The sequence below is a fragment of the Nomascus leucogenys genome, chromosome 10 (assembly GCF_006542625.1).
Source record: "Nomascus leucogenys isolate Asia chromosome 10, Asia_NLE_v1, whole genome shotgun sequence".
Taxonomy (NCBI): domain Eukaryota; kingdom Metazoa; phylum Chordata; class Mammalia; order Primates; family Hylobatidae; genus Nomascus; species Nomascus leucogenys.
In genome coordinates this window covers 54,541,497-54,561,431 of record NC_044390.1, presented here as the reverse complement: position 1 = coordinate 54,561,431, position 19,935 = coordinate 54,541,497, and the positions used below count along the sequence as shown (strand labels likewise).

The window sequence follows — 19,935 nt, the reverse complement described above, 5'->3', positions numbered from 1 at the left end:
TACTAGTAAAACTCATAAACTTACATGCATATTTACATATGTATATATACGGATTTTTTTTCTTTTTCCTGAGAGCTGGCTGTCAAATTTTCACCAGCACACCACTGTCTATACCTTAGTATATGCCTTATGTAAATTAGAGCTTCATTATTTCGAAGTGCTTGAAAGAGAGTCTGAATGAAACTAAAGTCCATTTGCATTATTGTATTTCAACATTACATATAAAAAAAGATTAAAGAATCTGGATTTTTTTAGAAATGCCAACTCATAAATTTTTCAATGTTTACTAAAAAAAAAATGCTTCCAAGTTTTATCACCTTCTTGTGCAAACAAAATTTCTCCACAACAATTATCAAAGTCAAGCAAAACAGAAACAAAAACAAAACCCATACCCTAATATATAAAAGTTATGTTCTTGGACACAAGTACTCTTTAAAAAAAAAAAAAAGGCAATGTTATTTCAGTAATGTTATTCAAGCCAGGTGCGGTCGCTCACACACGTAATCCCAATCCTTTAGGAGGCCAAGGCGGAAAGATACTTGAGGCCAGGAGTTCAAGACCAGCCTGGGCAACACAGCGAGACCGTCTCTATAAAAAATACAAAAATTAGTGAGGTGTGGTGTCTAGCACTTGTAGTTCCAGCTACTTGGGAGGCTGAGGCAGGAGGATCCCTTGAGCCCAGTAGCTCAAGGCTGTAGTGAGCTATGATTGCGCTATTGCACTCCTGCCTGGACAACTAAAGTTTTTAGAGCAAGACTCTGTCTCTAAAAAATAATAATAATAAACAAGACATTGCCTCTAAAAATAATAATAATCATAATGTTATTCAACACAAGTTCAGCATTAACTATGTTCCCTAACACCTTGTATTTTATTTTCCTTATAATTTCTTTTTTTTTTTTTTTTCGAGACGGAGTTTTGCTCTTGTTGCCCAGGCTGGAGTGCAATGGTGTGATCCCCGCTCACTACAACCTCCACCTCCCGGGTTCAAGCGATTCTCCTGCCTCAGCCTCCTGGTAGCTGGGATTACAAGCCTGCGCCACCACATCCAGCTAATTTTGTATTTTTAGTAGAGATGGGGTTTCTCCATGTTGCTCAGGCTGGTCTCAAACTCCCGACCTCAGGTGATCCGCCCACCTCAGCCTCCCAAAGTGCTGGGATTACAGGTTACAGGCATGAGCCACCATCCTTATAATTTTTATGGTAGAAACAGCACGTGCACTTTCCCCTAGTCTTGCCTCCAAATTACCCACTGCACCCTGTGGATGCCATTGTTTCCTACGTGTGCCATGACATGGAAGGCTGAAAGCAGTGTGACAGCAGGAGGGCATGGGCTCTATATAATGGGTGGCCAAGAGAGGCCTGAAGAAGTCCGACTGTCACAAGAACTGGATGAGGGAGAAGCTTCTTCCACAAGAATGAGAGCAAGGGTTCAAGTTGCGCTGAGAAAGGAAAGAAGGGCCCAAGGCCTGTAGCATGTGTAGATCATGACAATAAGGAATGTGGGCGTCTATTCTAAGGGTGATGGAAAACCACTGAAGGATGTGAAGTGACAGTGGTGTCATCTGCTTATCGGTGTGGAAGGGGCAGGACCAAGAGGGAAATGGCCAGGGTTGGACTCGAGATGGAGGGCAGAGGAGGACTGGAGAACATGCATCCTGGCAGTAGCCCCCGGGCCTCACAGGTGGAGTACGTGACTAAGGTGAGAGGAAGGGCAGAGGCATGGACCACTCCAGGGTGTTTAGCAGAGCCATGGGGTGTGGCTTCACTGTGTGGAGAAAACCAGGTGTTGTCCAGTCATTCCTGGTGGGATGGACCTCTGGGAACATAAAGAACATGACTGGTGGCCTTGACTGGAGTGTCGTATTGCACACTAGTGTTCTGAACCTTTCGGAAACACGAGAGGGGAAATAATCCTCTCCACTGATTGCTGTACATAGAGGCCCGCAATCCACTCCACAGCCGATTGCTCTCAATAGTGCTCAAGTGCACTTCAGGCTAAAGCAGTCTACTTTTATTTTCATTTTTTTACAGTTTAATTGAAAAGACAATGGAGCATAGGGGAAAACAAACCAACCCATTCCCCCTGCCCCAACCAACACAAGTGCTTCCATTTTACCCCAAGTTCTAGTTCTTCAGGCATCCAGCCTATCCAGATGCCTGAGTCACAAAACCATTCCTTTCCCCCTCACGGTAAGGCCTGCCCATTTTTCTATAGAGCCTTCAGAATCATGCTGTTGGCTATAGGCTATTTGACTCTGTGGACGCACCACGATTCTGAAGCTTCTCCCATGCCGTTTAAAAATAAACTTCATTTAAAAAAAAAAAAAAAAGAATTAAATGCAGACAAAGTCTTGCTATGTTGGTCAGTCTGGTCTTGAACTCCTTGCCTCAAGTGATCCTCCCACCTTGGCCTCCCAAAGTGTTGGGATTACAGGCGTGAGCCACCAAGCTCAGCCTGTAAATAAACTTCCAAGAGTAAAATTACTGGGTCATAGGACATGAGCATGTCTATGCCTCTTGCTACATAAATAGTTTCCAGGAGGGTGACAGTGGCTCTGAGCTCCTGCCAGCAGGGTGATGCAGGTTGTTGGGGGTGGGGTAGGAGATACGCCGGGAGAGATAAAACAGCAACGGGCTGGCTTAACGTCCAGTCTTGATTACCCGCCAAGGCCATTCTGCCCACATGTTTTCGTGCAAGGTATATGTTCCAGGTATCAATTACATCAACATTTTTCTGTCCAGTAAAATCTTGGAGATCTTACGATTATGATTACTTTTTGATTGTTTGGTTTTTTTCTTGAGACAGGGTCTCGCTCTGTCGCCCGAGCTGGAGTGCAGTGGCGTGATCTTGGCTCACCCTAGCCTCAGCCTACACAGCTCAAACGATCCTCCCACCTCAGCCTCCCGAGTAGCTGGGACTACAGGCACATGCCACCACCCCCACCTAATGTTTGTGATTTCTAGTACAGACAAGGTCTCACTATGTTGCCAAGGTTGGTCTCAAACTCCTTGCCTCACACGATCCTCCCACCTCGGTCTCCCAAAGTGCTGGGATTACAGGCTGGAGCCATCGTGTGCCTAGCCACAATTGTTGATTCTAAAGTACGTCTCTACACAGGAAGAATATCGGCTATTGCTTCTGAAAGGCAGTTTCACGTGCACAAAGTTGTATTTTGATCATCCCCACCTGCAACTGCAGCACAGAGAGATTTGGAAAAGTATAGGCAGCTTTTAAACCTGCTTGTGAATTTCAGCCTAAGCACCTCTTCCAAGGAAGAGGCTCTGGACCCTGACATCTGGGATTTTGTTCTACAACCAATTTCTTCCTGTTTTCCCCCAAGGGAGCATTTAGAAATGTGTAAATTATGCAGCGTTGTCTTGTAACTGCTCGTTGCTGACACTAAAGGAAAGACTACCCTTGAAAAAGAACAGCATTTGTGAAAATCAAAGTTCAGTATCTACAAACTCATCTAGGGGAGTAATACCCCCTAGCTCCTGAAAAGTCGAGAAGGGGCTTATACATGTTTAGTACCTACTAGGTAGTAAATTTCCTTTCAGGCACTGTTTACCTTTAGTAGGATAGGGACGTCTTCACTTTATAGAGAGTATTAATAGCACTGATAAATATTTGATGTGATTTGTCCAAGGACATACAACTTGGAGACAGAGCTGTAGAGATTCAAATCCAGGTCTAATTCCCAAACTCTTACATATTAAATACTTTTCTTTCTTTCCATCTTTCTTTGGGAGGAGGGGAGAGGAGGCTTAGAGGATTTCTACTTGATTGTTAAACCTATTCATCAACCTACCCATAAGAAATGAAAAGGCTCCCTTCTCCACAAGAAAAGACCTCATGAACTGGAGCTGACATGGCTCAAAGGCTCTAGAGATGTCGGAGGCCATGTCTGGCTGGGGAAGGGACACGGGATCCTCTGTACTCCACGACAGCTCAGGCACAAACTCCCCCACTTCCGAGGTGGAAAAAGACAGCAGAGTCCCCAGCTCTCTACGCAAGGCGCTTGACGGGCACTGTCTAGGTGGCACTGGCTTCATGTGCATACCCCTTCCCTCTACAGTGGGCAGCAGTGTTATCTCTGGATGAAAGCAAAGGCTCTGAGGGCAGAAGGAGTCGGGCTCACAGCTGTGCAGTGCCAGCGGCCTAACCTCACTATGCTTCAGTTTCCTGAATTAGCCCATCTATAAAATTGGATAATCCTTAGCACAGAGTGAGCACACAGTAAGAGTTGATGCTGTTGTCCTTGCAACCATTTCTGTTATGGCCCCAGGATAAAGTCCTTATACTCCCTTATAAAGATTTACACCAAAGGATGTCAAGCCCTTGGTTTGTGAAGTGGGACTGGTAACTAGATTCAATGAGATCCATGCCCTGGGCTTGGTGACAGAATCAATGATGGAGTTAAAATCCTCACTTCCCCCCTTCCAACCGCATGGCCCCAGGAAGACAACATCCCAAACTCATCTGTCACAGGAAGACAGATCTTCCTGATCAGGGTGACTAAATGGAGGCTAGGCATTGTGCCAGGCTCTCAACATACCTCAAGCCCCACAGGACAGTATCACCAGGTGATGGCAACGCCAGCTCCATGTCACAAGTAAAAAGACTGAGGCTTGGAGACATTAAGTGATCTGCTCCAAGGTCACCGAAGTAGAGGCAGCTGAGAAGGACCCGAAGCCTTCCAGCTAAGGTCCAGAAGCTGTGCTAAGGGTAGTGTCTGGCCCGGCGCAGGGTCTCACACCTGTAATTCCAGCACTCTGGGAGGCCGAAGCTGGCAGATCGCTTGAGCTCAGGAATTTGTGACCAGCCTGGGCAACATGGTGAAACCCTATCTCTACAAAAATTACAAAAAATTAGCTGGGTGTGGTAGCACGTGCCTGTAGTCTCAGCTACTCAGAAGGCTGAGGTAGGAGGATCACTTGAGCCGGGGACGTGGAGGTTGCAGTGAGCCGATTGTGCCACTGCACTCCAGCCTGGGTGACAGAGTAAGATCCCATTTCAAAATAAAATAAAATAAAAAGGTGGGGGAGTGGGTGGTGAGTGTTTGCCCAGGCCTGGAGGAAGGAGGCATGTGCAGGCTCATGTGGGCCTGAGGGGTTCACCAGGCCACTGGGTCCTGTCGACGGCTTCTGGAATCCCCAGACCTAGCGGAGCTAAGCGATACACACAGAACAGGCTCAGCGCCTGGGTGCAGACCATGCCAGTATGGCTCCAACAGACCCTTCGAACCGTGGGAGGAATCCAAAGGGCTGAAGTTTGGAGAGAGCCAAGTAACCATCACAGGCAAGGGTCTTCCTCCGGGGGTCTGGCCAAGTCCAGCCGCAGCCACCTCAACCCCAATACTCATCAGCTAAATGACTAAGCCCCACTAAGCCTGAATTCTTACCCCCAAGCCCAACTGGGTCCTCCCAGGTTAGGCAATGCTACTTCTGTAATCTGAAGTCAGAAATGGACCCACATCCATTGTAAACTGGTCACTGGCCCTAACAGAATGAATGGCTCACTAAATACCAGCAAGAAAACAACCAACCAGTCTTTGCCTTCAAGGGGAATGGGGGTGGGGGAAATGACAGGCATGTCAGACCGGTTACAGGAGGCATTGCGGGAAAGATCAGACCAGGATGCCTGGAATAGTCAGAAGACAGGGCTGCTTATGGAGGCTCTGGACCCTGAGACCAGAGAGTCAAGGAGGGAGAGAGGGAAGGTCATCAGGTGGGGTGCACAAAAACTTGAGGAGCTGACTGATGAGCAGCTGAGCATGGCTGGAGCAGGAGAGGAATAAGAAGGGCTACCTGACCCAGAGCCTGGGGCACAATGTGCTCAGATGATTCTTTACTGACTCTCTCAGTTGCAAGTGAGGGAAAAGTCAGCTCAAATGGGTTTAATCAAGAAAGGGAACCATAGGCTCACTTAGCTTGAAAGCATGGGGCAGCCGGGTGTGGGGACTCACGCCTGTCATTCATCCCAGCACTTTGGGAGGCCAAGGTGGGTGGACCACCTGAGGTCAGGAGTTCGAGACCAGCCTGGCCAACATGACAAAACCCCGTTTCTACTAAAAATACAAAATTAGCTGGGCGTGGTGGCAGGCGCCTGTAATCCCAGCAACTTGGGAGGCTGAGGCAGGAGAACTGCTTGAAACCAGGAGGTGGAGGTTGCAGTGAACTGCGATTGCGCCATTGCACTCAAGCCTGGGAGACAGAGCAAGACTTGATCTCTGGGGGAAAAAAAAAAAGTTTAGGACAGGCTTCACCTCAGACCAGCCAAGCCACAAGGTCTTAGTCCTCTCCACTCCTCTGACCAGGTCTTAATCCTGGACAGGCTGCCTCCAGGCAGCAAACTCCAGCAGAAAACAGCTCACAACCTCTTCCATTCAAGTCTCCCCAATCTACTCCAGCAAAGTGCTACAACTTTCACAGGCTCTGATTGGGTCACAGGTCTGTCTCTGAACCAATCACTGCCCAGGAAGATGCAACCCCATGACTGGCCAGTCCTACCTATGTTACTAACCATCCAATGGGCATGGATGGAGAGAGGAAGGGGCAGCTCTCAGGAAAACGAGGATGCAGAGACCCAGAGGAAGGCAATGGGAGCTAGATGGGCTCTCTACCACCAAGCCTGTGTATTATTAGGTAGCATGCATGTGAGCACCCAGGATGCCTCAGGCACAGGGCCATGTTCCATTCTTAAAAGCCTTCCTATGCAGCATTTTTTACATCTTTCTGGAAAAACAAAGGCTGCAAATCTAACCTTGTCGAAGGTTGCAAGGTGAATGGCAGAGTCAATGGTTCCAACTCCTTTCTGCTTAAGTCCTCCAGCCAGGAGAAAGACTGTCTTCTCCACTATATGCCACCTAAAGAGCTGAGACTCCATCCAGCCAGCAACACGACACCACCAGAGAAGTCAAACATCCCAATCTGTTTTCAGACACACAGAGGCAGGAGACTGACTAGGACACTGCTGCACTAGACCCCCTAGAGGTCCAGCTTGCAGGAAGAAGGACTCCAGGATGGCCCTAAGGTGGTCTACAGAGCAGTAGATCATGGCACCACCAACAGACACGGCACAGCATGACAAGGGCAGAGGTGAAGAAGGTGTATCCACTTTGGAGTGGGCTGTCTAGACACCCAGGCACAGGAGAGAGCAAGTGTCCAGGTGCCAAGGAAGCCGTGGCTCTGAGACTACCTGGGGAAAGTCTTAAGGATCGAAGACCGTGAGCAGTGCTACACAAAGCCAAAACGCTTAGGGGGAGCAGGCACCACTGGAAAGGGTTGTGTAGAGAAAAAAGAGACCAATGCAGCAAGGGGCAAGGGAACCAGGGAGGCAGACATCCCCCACTGTTAGGCCTTGTCATTCATTCCAAGTGCCCATGGTGAGCACAGAGAACAGTGCCCTAAGGAGAAGACAACCTGGTGTGACCAACACAACAGGCATCCTTGTGCCCAAGGACAGCTCATCTTCCTAAACAGATGATGCCACTTCCTACTTCCCAACTTGAGGGAGCCCACCACCCGACCAGATAGGAAACCGTGTTCGCAGTGCTCTCAACACAGAAGAATCATCACCAGGGTGATGAGGAGATGCCCACTCGGTCACACCCCAAACTCCTCATTGGGCTGACAGCGTGTCCAGAGAGGCAATGCACAAGTCTTCCGCATACCGTCCAGCACAAATACCACCTGCCAACTACACCAGAACACCTAATGTGCTCCCTCCCCACTCCAGGCCAGGGTTTTCACCATTTTCCTTCAGGTACACAAGGCTGCAGCAGCCTGGGGGCACATGCTGTTTCTGTCTGCACAAAAGACCCTGCTCCTTCTGGAAACACCTCCCTGACTTCCTGTGGGCGCTGCCACTTTCTTACAAGGCCCTCCCATGGCACCCCAAGCCAAGCCAGAGTGTGTCTCCTGAAGTTTCCGGAACTGCAAACTAGAAAGTAACTCCTGTCCACAACAGGTCAAACTCAGGAGCTGCTGAGTTTGTTTCCCAACACATGAAGCAGCCCATCCACAAGACAGGCGGATGCACAGACACACACACAGAGACAGACACATATACACACACAGACATAGTGCCGAGGACCAGAAACAGAAAAGATTCCCCCTCCTTTATTTTATTTTTTTTTTTTTGAGACGGAGTCTCGCTGTGTCGCCTAGGCTGGAGTGCAGTGGCGCAATCTCGGCTCACTGCAAGCTGCGCCTCCCGGGTTCACGCCATTCTCCTGCCTCAGCCTCTCCGAGTAGCTGGGACTACAGGCGCCCACCACCACGCCCGGCTAATTTTTTGTATTTTTAGTAGAGACGGGGTTTCAGTGTGGTCTCGATCTCCTGACCTCGTGATCCGCCCGCCTCGGCCTCCCAAAGTGCTGGGATTACAAGCGTGAGCCACCGCGCCCGGCCTCCCCCTCCTTTCTCTCCACCCTAATTTCAATCCCAAACAGCACATATTTAAGCTCAGCTCAGTGTTTAGTGGAGGGAAAAAGCTGGGGAGCAAATGCAGGAGGAGCTCACAGGAGGGCAGTGCTGAAGCTCTCCTGGGAGAAGACAGGCTCCTCATTCAGGGGCCCACAAGTTCAGGCACTTGCTTGCCCAACAACCATCAAGGTGAGAAATGAAATGCTTGAGAAGCTCCCTTAAAGCAGAAGGGAAGGTGGAATACCCATTCACAAACCTTTCACTCACAGACGAGCTGAGACTTAACATGTAGCCCATTTCCGTCACTGCCAGGCAAAAGGGGGAGCAGACACCAACATCAGGTGCTTACTGAGAGCCCCCCCAGAAACACAAGGTGAGGTTGGGGAAATGGAGGCTGCAAAAGAAAGATCACTTGACTCTACCCCTCTCTATTAACCGAAGGGGAAGAAGCCAGGCCAGGAAACACAGGTATGAGTTTCCGGTTACCCAGGGGGGAGGAACAGAAGAGAGGAAACAGGCAGGACAATCAGACCCAACAGATCTCCCAGCCTCTGCCCAGGGTCCACAAATTCAGAGAAGCTACAGGAGGGGCCACAGCTCCTGCCTGGGTCACAGCACAGTCTCCTCATGACCACAGGAGGCCTGGCTGGGTTCAGGCCACCTGGACCGTGACACCTCCCGCAGCATGGGCTCCATTCCAGGCAGTGACTGAAGCACCAGGAGAGACTGTCAGGACAGGGAGGAAAAAACAGCACCATTCAAGACTCTCTCCAGCCCAGGACAGGATCTGAAGCTGCAGCTGGCCAGCACCTGCACTAGGACAGCATGACAGCGAGGTCCCCAAGGGTGACTACAGGCAAATGCAGAGTCTGCGGTTTAACCAGAACAGGCAGGTACTTACAACTCCACGTGGTGACCTCACACCAGCCAAACCACCCTGTTGCTACTCTGGACCTTACATTTCCCATTTTTTTTCCCCAAAAACTCTCATTTGCCTTCTGGAGCCAAGGCCCAACTATTTGACGGTCACATCAGGAGAGGTGATGACATCAGTGCACATCCACGGACACTGGATCCACTGCTCTTCTCCCATTAACAGGACCTTGATGTCTCCTGGGAACATCCCCTCTATTGTGGGACTGTTTGGGTGGAACCCACACCAGATTCAGGGATAAACCAATCAACTAATTCAATCAAACTGCTAATTCAGTCAAAGCTCAGAGAAGGCATAAGGAAATGTTTGGTGGGGCTTCCGGCAAAGAGTCGGGAGTTCGGTGAGGGAAAATCTTGAAACTGCTGGGACGGAGAGGAAGACACCCTACTGTGTAAAGGCAACACTGCAAAAGAGGGAGACAGAAAAACCAGGTCCTCACCTGACCGCAGACTTGCCTTTGGGCCTGGGTGACCATCAGCCCCTTTGTGTCTAAGCTCCTGCCACCAGCACAGTGCTAACCTCCCTCTAGGGCTGGACGGGCCACAGAATTAGTATAGGAAGTAAAGACAGGTGCTGTGCAGGCAACCAATTAATACAGAAGGAAACAATGTGAACCAATGACCACCCAAAAGGATAAAACTGTTCTTATTTTATATCCCTTCACATCAGTATCATGGGTCTCCCACTGACAGCGCTGAAAAGCCAGCTTGCTGAATGCTTGCCTAGGCAGCATGCAAGATGCACCTGGGAGGCAAATGGAGTTGGGCAGCATCTATAAAGGGTTCTGGAGGGCTGGCCTGCGGGGCCGTTAGCTACCATGGTAACTACCACTCACCCTGTGGGGAAAGAGGATGTGGCCACCTCTCCATGCCTAACTCAAGCTGGGCCAGGAACCTGATGACTAGAAGGGGGGACATCAAAACAAGTCATCAAGAGGATAAGAACTTAAACCCAGTGCGTGCAGGGGGCTGCCCAGAGAGCCAATGTGACCAGGAGTGTGGGTGGGAAACAGAAGAGTGCACTACCGTGCTGAAGGCACAAGCAGGCAGTGGGGCCGCCAGGGCCTGGGAGTGCTGCCAGTCCACTGGGCTATCGGTGTGGGCCACGGGTCACACGCACCTGAGTCCTCCCAGTAACTCACCCACTGCTGACGCCTGCACCACAGAACCCCCAACAGAGTCAAGGCCAGCCACAGCCAACGCCCTACAAAACCATGCTGTGCACCCAGCACACAAATACCCGAGTCTCCACAGCAGCCACGAGGCTGACCCACCGCAAGGTGTGGCCTGGACAAAGCAGCACCCCACTTTCTCACCATAGCAAATGAAAATCTGGGGGGATGTGTGTCCAGGAATGCCATATGTTTCGTCACATGACCAAAAAAGGCCGAAGGATCGCTGGGGACCCAGGCTTCACAGATGAAGTGACATTTGAACAGTGTCTAGGGACCATGGATAGGGAGAAATCTAAGATCAACTGCCGCCTTCTCTATTAGGGTGAAAAATACCAGATAAGAAAGAAAGAGGAAAACACACCTCACACCCCTTCCTCAGCCAGTTCCAGAGAAAGCACAGAGCATTTCAGGGACCACTGTCCTCCCAGTCTGGCATAAGAGCAGTGCACAGATGAATCCAGCACAAACAGCTGGACCCAGGCAAGAAAGGGGAGTGCCTGCGCAACACGTGCCCACTGGCCTCTCACACGACACGGGAGGCAGCAGGTGGGTGTGTTCCAACCCCAGCCTCAACCCACCTAGCCTCCTTCCAGCTATATCCGCTGAGCCTCAGTTTCCTCCCTAGCACCTGCCTCCTGTTTAATCTACACCTGCTATGAAGATTAAATGTGTTTTGAATGCAGGTGAAGTGCTGAAAACTGCTGGCACCTAGGACCTGCTCAGTAATGCTGACAGCCATTCCCAAAACTGGCCGTTTACAGTGAGAGCACCAAGCATTTGGGCACCCACATGCTGTGGCAGTTCTAGATACTAAGGGAGCAAATCCTGCTCTCCTACTTGGGCACTTCACAACCACATGGAAAATGTAACCAACAAGACCTGTTATCAGCAGGAATATATGGTGTTAAAATGATGAATGGTTCCTGAGGGAGACGGTCTTGGATTAAGCCAGGTAAGGTTTCAGAAAAGAGAGGCAGTAGGGATGACAGGAGGCTCTCAGCTGGAGGCAGCACAAAGGTCAAATTCCAGGTGTCACACACATACAGGTAAGGCCTGCTCTCAGAGTTACACTGATGCTGTTTTGATGACAAGACAGAACTTCATTTCGAAGCATGACTGGATTAGGAGTAGGTCCTGTCCTCGAATTTTCTTTAAAACAGTTACTCAAAGCACACCTGTTGTTATGTGAAGCTTCCAGAAGGTTTCTGATGATAAAAATGAACCCTTATACTCAAAAAGGTTTGGAGACACTAGGCTAGAGGAATTTAAAGGGGGAAAAGTTATAGGAACTGGGAAGAGGAATGGAATTCAAAATGTAACATGTGAAAACACTTCATGTTTGCAAGGGTACACCTTAGAAGACGCAATGGAGTTCAGCTTCCATGCCGGGCACCACTGATGTGGGAAGCGGAAGACTGTCATAGTTAAGCCCTCTGACATCAGAACCACCCAGTGATGGATTCAGACCCAAGGCTTCTGGTTCCCTTGTCTGCAATACCAGACAAATCGGTGAATCTCTCCTAGCCCCTAAAAAGAAGATGAAGTACCTACCCTAGAAGTAATTCAAAGAAGCAACAAGACGCTCCACACAGTAGCGTCTGGCACTGTGTAAGTGCTCAGTAAACAGCGGCTGTTCATCTTGCAGCCTCTGCTGCCCAACAGAGACTGCTGCTGGCACACAGGAGACCGAGCCTAATTCTGCATGCAGGGGAAACCTGATGAGCCCCCTGAGGCCTTCCAAGATTCATTTTCCTGCAGTGGATGAACCCAGGAAACTTTGCTGCAGCCCCAGTAACATCCAAAGGCCTTTAACCCCAATTGCCTGGCAATCCTTGGGATGTGAGTTCCCAGAGGGCTGCTGGTACTTCACCTGACATGACCCCTCTCCTTTTGAATAGGCTCCATAGAGAATCACAGAACCTCCCGGTACCTGGATGGTCACAGAATCCAAAGGCCTATACACAGAATCCAAGGGCCTGGGTATGTCCACATAGCCACCTCACAGTGCCCCCAGCCTGTGTTAAGCCAGCTCTGACAATAATCCACCACTTCCCTAAGCACATCACAGAACTCTCACCTTCCCCACCCTAGGCTTGCCTCCAAAAGCCACACAGAGCAAATCTAATCCAGAGGGTACAACACCACCACAAATACTGAAAACCAGTGCTATGTAATGCTACCCCAAGGCCCTTCCCATTTTCTCAAGCCCAGACACCCTGACGATACCCACAGACACAGCTCGACATCTGCCTGTGCCCCATCCCATGGCAGAGAGGGAAAACTGTGCAATAATTTGTCGACTATTCCTTCCAGCTCTGTTCCCCTCATGCCAGAGACAACGGAAGAAGAGCCTGCCTGCCTGACTACAGAACTTATTCTGAAAACCTGGATGACAGAATATACTTAAGAAAGCCATCTCATATTCTTTTTTTTTTTTTTTTTTTTTTTGAGACGGAGTCTTGTTCTGTCACCCAGGCTGGAGTGCAGTGGCCTGATCTCGGCTCACTGCAAGCTCCGCCTCCCGGGTTCACGCCATTCTCCTGCCTCAGCCTCTCCGAGTAGCTGGGACTACAGGCGCCCGCCACCACGCCCGGCTAATTTTTTTGTATTTTTAGTAGAGACGGGGTTTCACTGTGGTCTCGATCTCCTGACCTCGTGATCCGCCCGCCTCGGCCTCCCAAAGTGCTGGGATTACAAGCGTGAGCCACCGCGCCCGGCCCAAGCCATCTCATATTCTTAAGAATTCTCAACTGTTTTCAAATAAGGCACGGGGAGAACTGTTCCATTTGGACTTGAGACCTGCGGCACCATCAGGCCATCCTGACTGCCGAGCCCACGTGCCACAGCACCCCAGCCCAGCTCGTTCATGACCATGCTCTATCTGCCCTCCTCCCTGTGAGGCACCAGGGCCCTTGGGCACAGGGGCTGGGCATCTTCAGGTCTGTACCCTCCACACCCAGCACACGAGCACTTGCTAATCAGCTAGTGACTGAAATGTAACTGCAGTGCCTCCCAAGGCATGGAATGTATTCAGAGAAGACCTTTAAATACAGCATGCAGAATTATCGGTATGTCTTTCTTACTCAGGAAATGCTCCCCGGTTCAGGGAATCCCTGTGGCAAATCCACACCCTGCTCTGAGAGTGAAAAGCAGCTGTTTTGGAAGGTGCTCCAAGCATGGGTGCTAGCGAGACCACACTGGAATGAAATGTGCTGCTTCTCCTGTACTCACTGGGCCACAAACTCGGCCACCCATTCTGACAACCAGCTCCTGGTCCCCAAAGGGACCAGGCAGACGCGGAACAGTCTACCACTAGGAATACAAAGGAATGGCACAATGTGCAGTGACAAAGCACCCAGTTTCCAGAAAGAGATGATAGTGGGGGAGTGGCCAGGGGACCCCTGCCACTGGACTGGAGTCACCTGGAGTCAGTCTGGTTAAACTGGAGCTCCATTTGAGAAGATGCTCGCAGACCCCAAAATCAAGAAAAGGCAAGCCAGGTGTCCTCCTTCACCTAAGAGAGCTTGGCGCCCTTAAGGTACATGCCCTATCTTACACAGCTGCCCAGGGGCTGACGTGACCATGGTGCCTTTTTACATCTGTATCCAGAACAAAGCCCCTGACCACACGCTGGTCTTGGACAGTCCTCCAGGGCTCTGGGACCTCCAACCAGGACAACATATTCTGAGGACCACCCAGAAACCTCAGTGAGGACAGACTGTAAAGTCCACTTTCTCCTGAGGGACAGAATGAGTCAAAGACAAGGACATACACCTGTGTCACAGGTGACACTTGCTACCTTTCTATTTCCCGAAGTCAGAGAACACCACGCTGCTCCTCTCCTGTGTCCTGGCCACAATATACAGAGTAAAGACAGGAGAGTCCCTGGATCTGGGCAATTGTGGATCAGGTGGCATTTACATGTTTGGGTTTAGGATCCTCTACTATTTTGGATAGGTTCAGAATCAAGAGTCCTTCATTTTGCAATTTACACCATTCTGCTTTTCTGCAGAATAAATGGCATTTTAAGTTAATAACAAAAGTGCTGTAATGTTGAAGTAGAGAGCAAACTGGTCACACAGATTCATGAAAAGTTCCACATCGGTTGCTAGTTGCCACACCGTGGTCTGGCCCAGGTTTCTGTCTGTGACAGAGACCTTAAGATGTTCATGGGACAGGCTATCTCATATCACCACCCTGTTAGATCTAACATAGGTAAATCCAGCCCCAAGCTGTAATCTCACATACACTTGTAGGGGACATTACAGGATCCTCACAAGTTTTCTTACCAGCTCAAAAATACTGCCCCCTCGTGCCTCTTCTGGAGCCATCTCTCCAACTTTCAAGGCAGCGTGGTGGCGTTCAGAGTTGGAAGGACTCTAAGGACTGTCACTTAATGACTCTGCGTAAGTCCCTAACTTTGGTTCCACCACCTCCCATTAAGTCAGTAGGAAATAAAAGCATTTTGTCCTCTGCTTACCCCTGGAGACACCCACTGAGCAGCACCTATTACCTGATGCTGCTGGCTTCTGCACCTGCAAAAGGGGAGACTGGCTCCCCCACTCACAAGGCTTTTGGGAAGAAGCAGAACTCTCTGACAGGGTGCCACACAAACTAACAAAGCATGAACCTTGGTTTAGAATTTTGTTAGTTGAGAAACTTCACACAATGTACCTTGCAAAGATACATTAAAAAAAAAAAAAAAAAACCCTTCTAGAACAATTGACATTAGCCTCTGCTGTCCCTTCAAGGATCTGAACTTAGATCTGGAAGGAGCTTTATGGGGTGCACACACCAGTTCCCAATCCCACCTTGTGGACGAGAAATCTGCAGGCAAGCCAAGGTAAGCAACATCCAACCTTCCAATTCTTAGGTGGGAAAATGATCTTTCTTGCTGTGTCTCTCTGCAGAGTGCCTCGGTCACCTCTCCCTTGGTCTCTGTTGCCTGAAGAGCTATGAGAAAGAAAGCAGCTCCCAAGGACGTTTCCCGCTCAGAGCCTGGCAGCTGGAGACACTGACACACGCAGCCAGGGCTAGTTCAAGTCCCTCTTTGCTGCAGGACCTTCTCAGGCCTCTCCCTGGTCTGAACACAGGGCATTCACCTGCAGCTAGCAAGCCCTGCCCTGTGCTGTTATTTTACTTGCCATGAGGATGCAGTACACCGTCTACTATCCGTTGGACCCTTCCTCTAAAAGCTAAGTTTGTTAATCATCACTTAACATCTGTGTTCCTCACAGTTCTACTGAGTAGCGTCTCAAGCCACCTGTGATTCTTTCACTCTCCAAAGTTCTGCATTAGAATATTCCACAACTGAACTTTTGGGCATAAAGCGGTCACAAAGGCTTCTTGGTAAAATGGGGCTCGAATGTAGCTCCTCAGGCACAGGTCCAAGACAGATGCTAGGGTTCAGTCAGTTTAAGCAGCAGGTAGAAAGTGTGCCTAATGCTTCTACTCTAGAGGGAGAAGACAAGACATGAAACATCCCCAAGAAGCTTGCGTGCTGCACAGGAAGATAAAGCTCATACCTCCACAAAACGAGTGTCCCAGGCAGATGGGAACCGAATCACCTGCTGAGGAGACTGCTCACTACGACTGCTGTGCGAGAGTAAGACACAGTCCTTCACTTTACCCACAATGCAGCGAGAGTAAGCTGTAACAATCACGCACACACTGCGCTTCGGAGAGATTTTCAACACCCTGGGCTGAAAGGGTGCATGACGAAAAGAAAAGCTCCGACTGCTCTGAAAAACTGTTAGTAGCCTTTTCAAAAGGAGAGTAGAGGATTTACTTTATTACTGAATTGGCAGAAATTATTAACTCTGAGCCTGCTGCTATAGGAATTCAAATGCATACTCCAGGGGCTAAAAGTGAGAGCACAGAAACAACTTTCCTCCTAAGAATTCCTTTGTCAAGGAGATGGTTGGTAAACACGACTTCGTCACTTCCCTAACTTTCCAGATACTTGTGGATATTAGGTCAGTTCCTGACACTGATTTTGCAAGCAATAGCTAAGTTTGTTAACCATAATTGCATGCCCATAAAGGTAAGCATTACATGACACAATTCTCTGCTGCTTCTCTCAGAAGAGGTTTAATTTTAGTGTTGGCTCTTCAACACTGTCCCCGTTTTTTTTTTTTTTTCATGAGCATCTTAAATATGTGTCAACTAAATATCCAGTAGTGGAGTTCATCATTGGACAGGGCAGAGAGGAGAGAGCGGCACGCCGGCAGCACCTGTGCTGGAGCCACCTGCTCTCACCTGAGCCCACATTGATCTGAGAGAAACTGCAGACTCATTGACATGCCCGACTCTCATCACCACCTCCGCCAGCAACCCTGTCCACCGTGGCTCTGTGTTTCTGCATGGTGTTTGCTCAAAGCGAACGGTCCTGTCAAATGGCCCCTAACAGCGCTCAGAGGGTCAATCACAAAGGAGGCACTTTCCTCATTGCTCATAGTCAAGATGATAACTTCCCAAATCCATCCACCCCATGTTAGTAGGACTCTGCCCAAGATCATCACCAAAGTCCCCGAAAATAAGCGGTATGAAATGCAAATTCCATGCCAGGTAACATAACCAGGGACCTATATAGCATTTCCGCATGTGCTAAGACACACAAAACTAAGATTTGTTCCATCCTCCTTTTTTCTGCCTCAAGGAACCCTTTAGATTAGAGCCTTACACAATACTGGAAACCGTGAGGTCACTGGAGTGACCTAATCTACAACACTGTGATCGCCTGTCAAAGTGCCACCTGATCCCAAAGCTCTCTGAGGTGGCATTAAGGATCAGTGCTAATATCTCAGCAACCTCTCAGACTCTCCAGAAGGAAAGCGAGTGCGTGAAATTAAAAAAATTACCTTCTGGCTCCATAAAAGATGCACAAGTCACCAAGGCTATTTTTTTTCATGTCACTAGTTTTATCCTCTAATATTTCAGTCTTAAAATTGCAGTGGCACCAGTTACTGCAAAAAGGACATTCTAGAAGGTTTTATATAGCTTGTGCCCACTCCACCCCCAAAGTCGTAACAAAAATGTACAATATAACATTTGTTAAAGACAATTACCATCAAGTCAATGTTAATGGGACCTGAATACCAGGGATAAGAGAAGTACTTGTATCACAGCAACCAGAGCCTTCGAAAAAACTCATAACCCTTCAGTCTTAACCAAAAATTGTATAAGTCAATGTGAATTATTCCCAAAACATCATCAGAGTGAAGCATATTGCTAAGAGTAATCAGCCAAGCTCATGTAAAAATGAAAGCAAAAACCCCTACGGTGAGAGAAACCTGAGTTACCTGACCAAGCCAAAGATGACACTTTTCTTCCATTCACAGCATATTAAAAAGTGATCTCAATGGCCACTTCCTGGAAGGCAGGGCCTCCCCTCATACCTGGATGCTACTGCATTTTCCTACCACCCTGCTCCTGCCGCGGGAAGAATGACCCCTATTGCCAAGAAACTCTTGGAGAAAATATGAGAATAGATCAGTCTTCCTACCCACCCCCCACCCCCGCAACAACACACACACACACACACACACACACACACACACACACACACACACACACGGAAGGGGAGGGGGCGGTCCCTCCGCAAACAGCCTCAGCAAAGGGGCACCCGAGGAAACGACACCCTGGAGTTAACCCTGACAGTCTGGGTCAAAAACCACCAGGCTGAGACCCCCAGGTGAGGGAAAGAGCCTACTGAAACAGAACTCTTGGGTAAACGGAAGAAAAAAGTCCTCTTTAATTCACTACCTAAAAAATGGAGCTCTGGCTTGGTCAGAGACGCAACGGGTACTGAGGCCCAGAAAGGCAACAGGAAGGATCCCACCCTCCCCGAGATCATCTGTCGTCGGCAGCGACCCCAAGAGGGTTTTGGCAAAGGCGTGTCCAGTCACAGAAGGGAGACAGACTCTCCACGTACCCTGGGTACCCGGCCAGGAGCAAAACAGACTGGGGGTTCTCTCCGAAGCCAGGAAGGTGCTTCCAGCCGAGAGGAGGGGGAAAAAGGACTTCCCTGATCACTCAGAAGGCCAAAACATGGGAGACACAGGTTCCCCGAGTCATACCCCGGACACCAGTTGCTTCACAGCCCTTCTCCCTCCCCTCCCCGCTCCGGGAGGGCTTTCCGGGGGTCTCGGGTCCCGGAGGGAGGGCGAGGCAGGGAAGCTTCGTCCAGAGCAGTGAGAGTCGTAGAGCTGGAGCAGAAAGGGAGGAAAAACTCTAGCCTCAGCCCCCCGTCTGCTTCCTCCGCCCAGGCCGCACGGAAGCCTCGGCCTCACGTACCGAGCGCTGCCGGGCTGCCCGACCTGCCCCCGGCCCGGGCCCGAGAAGTGAGAGGCAGGGATGGCAGCGGCCCTCAAGGGGAGGTGGGCGCCAGACGGGTCCCCCGAAGCCCGGTGGGCGAGGGGTGCAGGAGAGGGGGAGGGTCCCGGGCCCATGCGGCCTCCGTCCCAGCTCGCGCGGCGGGTACTTACGTTGCTCTGGGGGTCGATGGCCTGCAGCAGCCGGTCCCTGATCTGCTGCGGAGACGCCGGAGCCGCTGTCATTGCCTGGGCGAGGCGGGGGGTTGCGGCCGGGCCAGCGGGCGGGCGGGCTGAGGCGGGGGACGGGGGTCACTCACTCGCCGGCCTCCGGGAGCCGGAGCCGCATGTTCCCCGCGGCGCCGGGGGGTTGGAGGCGCGCGGGGTGGCGGAGAGGGGAGCCGGGGCCGAGTCTCGGTCCCGGGCCGCCGCCGCCACCGAAGGAGGAGGAGGAGCCGCTGGAGCCGCCACCGCTCGCTGCCGCCGCCTCGAGAACCAAACTCCACTGAGCTGCCCCCGCGCGGAGTACTCTGGGTAGTCCGCGCCGCACGCAGCGTCGGCGCCACGCTGAGGAGGTTGGGAGATGGGGCGGGCGGAGACGCCAGGCCTGGGCGTGGCTGCCCGTGCGCCACGCCCCGCGCCTCCGCGCACGCGCGCGCAGGCGCACTCGCCCACCCGTGACGCCCCGCCCCGCCGCCCGGCCTAGGCAGCCGTTGGGAGGAGGTTGGGCGGGGCAACGGACCCCGCCCGGGTCACGGGGCGGGGCTTTCTGACGGAAGCGCGCGCGCAAAGAGTCCTTGAACCCGGACGCTCGCGGCTGCTACTTCAGAGCGGGGAGGGCGGCGGGAAAATCCTTCCTCTGGGAGAGCCTTCCCGGCGCGTGACTGGGGGACGGGAGTCGCAGGCTGACCAGCTGCCGAGTTTTTTGAGGGCGAGGGAACCAGACGTCCACGTTGTGATTCTGCGCGCAGAAGGGTCATCGGAGTCCGGGGGTGTCGCCGCGGCCGCCCCCGCCCCTCAGAGGGTGTGGGAATGGGTGTGGTGGCGGGGCGGGGGTCTGCACCGCCACGCGCGACCCCGATCGC

General features: G+C 50.9%; 1 protein-coding gene across 1 annotated transcript in view; it reads right to left on the bottom strand.

Annotated features, from left to right (window-relative positions):
- The window catches only part of MED26 (mediator complex subunit 26), a 54,240-nt gene extending 34,881 nt beyond the window's left edge, over positions 1 to 19,359 (bottom strand). Inside the window, exon 1 of the mRNA XM_003275793.4 lies at positions 19,025 to 19,359. Coding sequence (XP_003275841.2) covers positions 19,025 to 19,096 — 72 coding nt within the window. The 5' untranslated portion in view covers positions 19,097 to 19,359. The remainder of the gene's footprint in view (positions 1 to 19,024) is intronic.
- Positions 19,360 to 19,935: the final 576 nt, after the last annotated feature.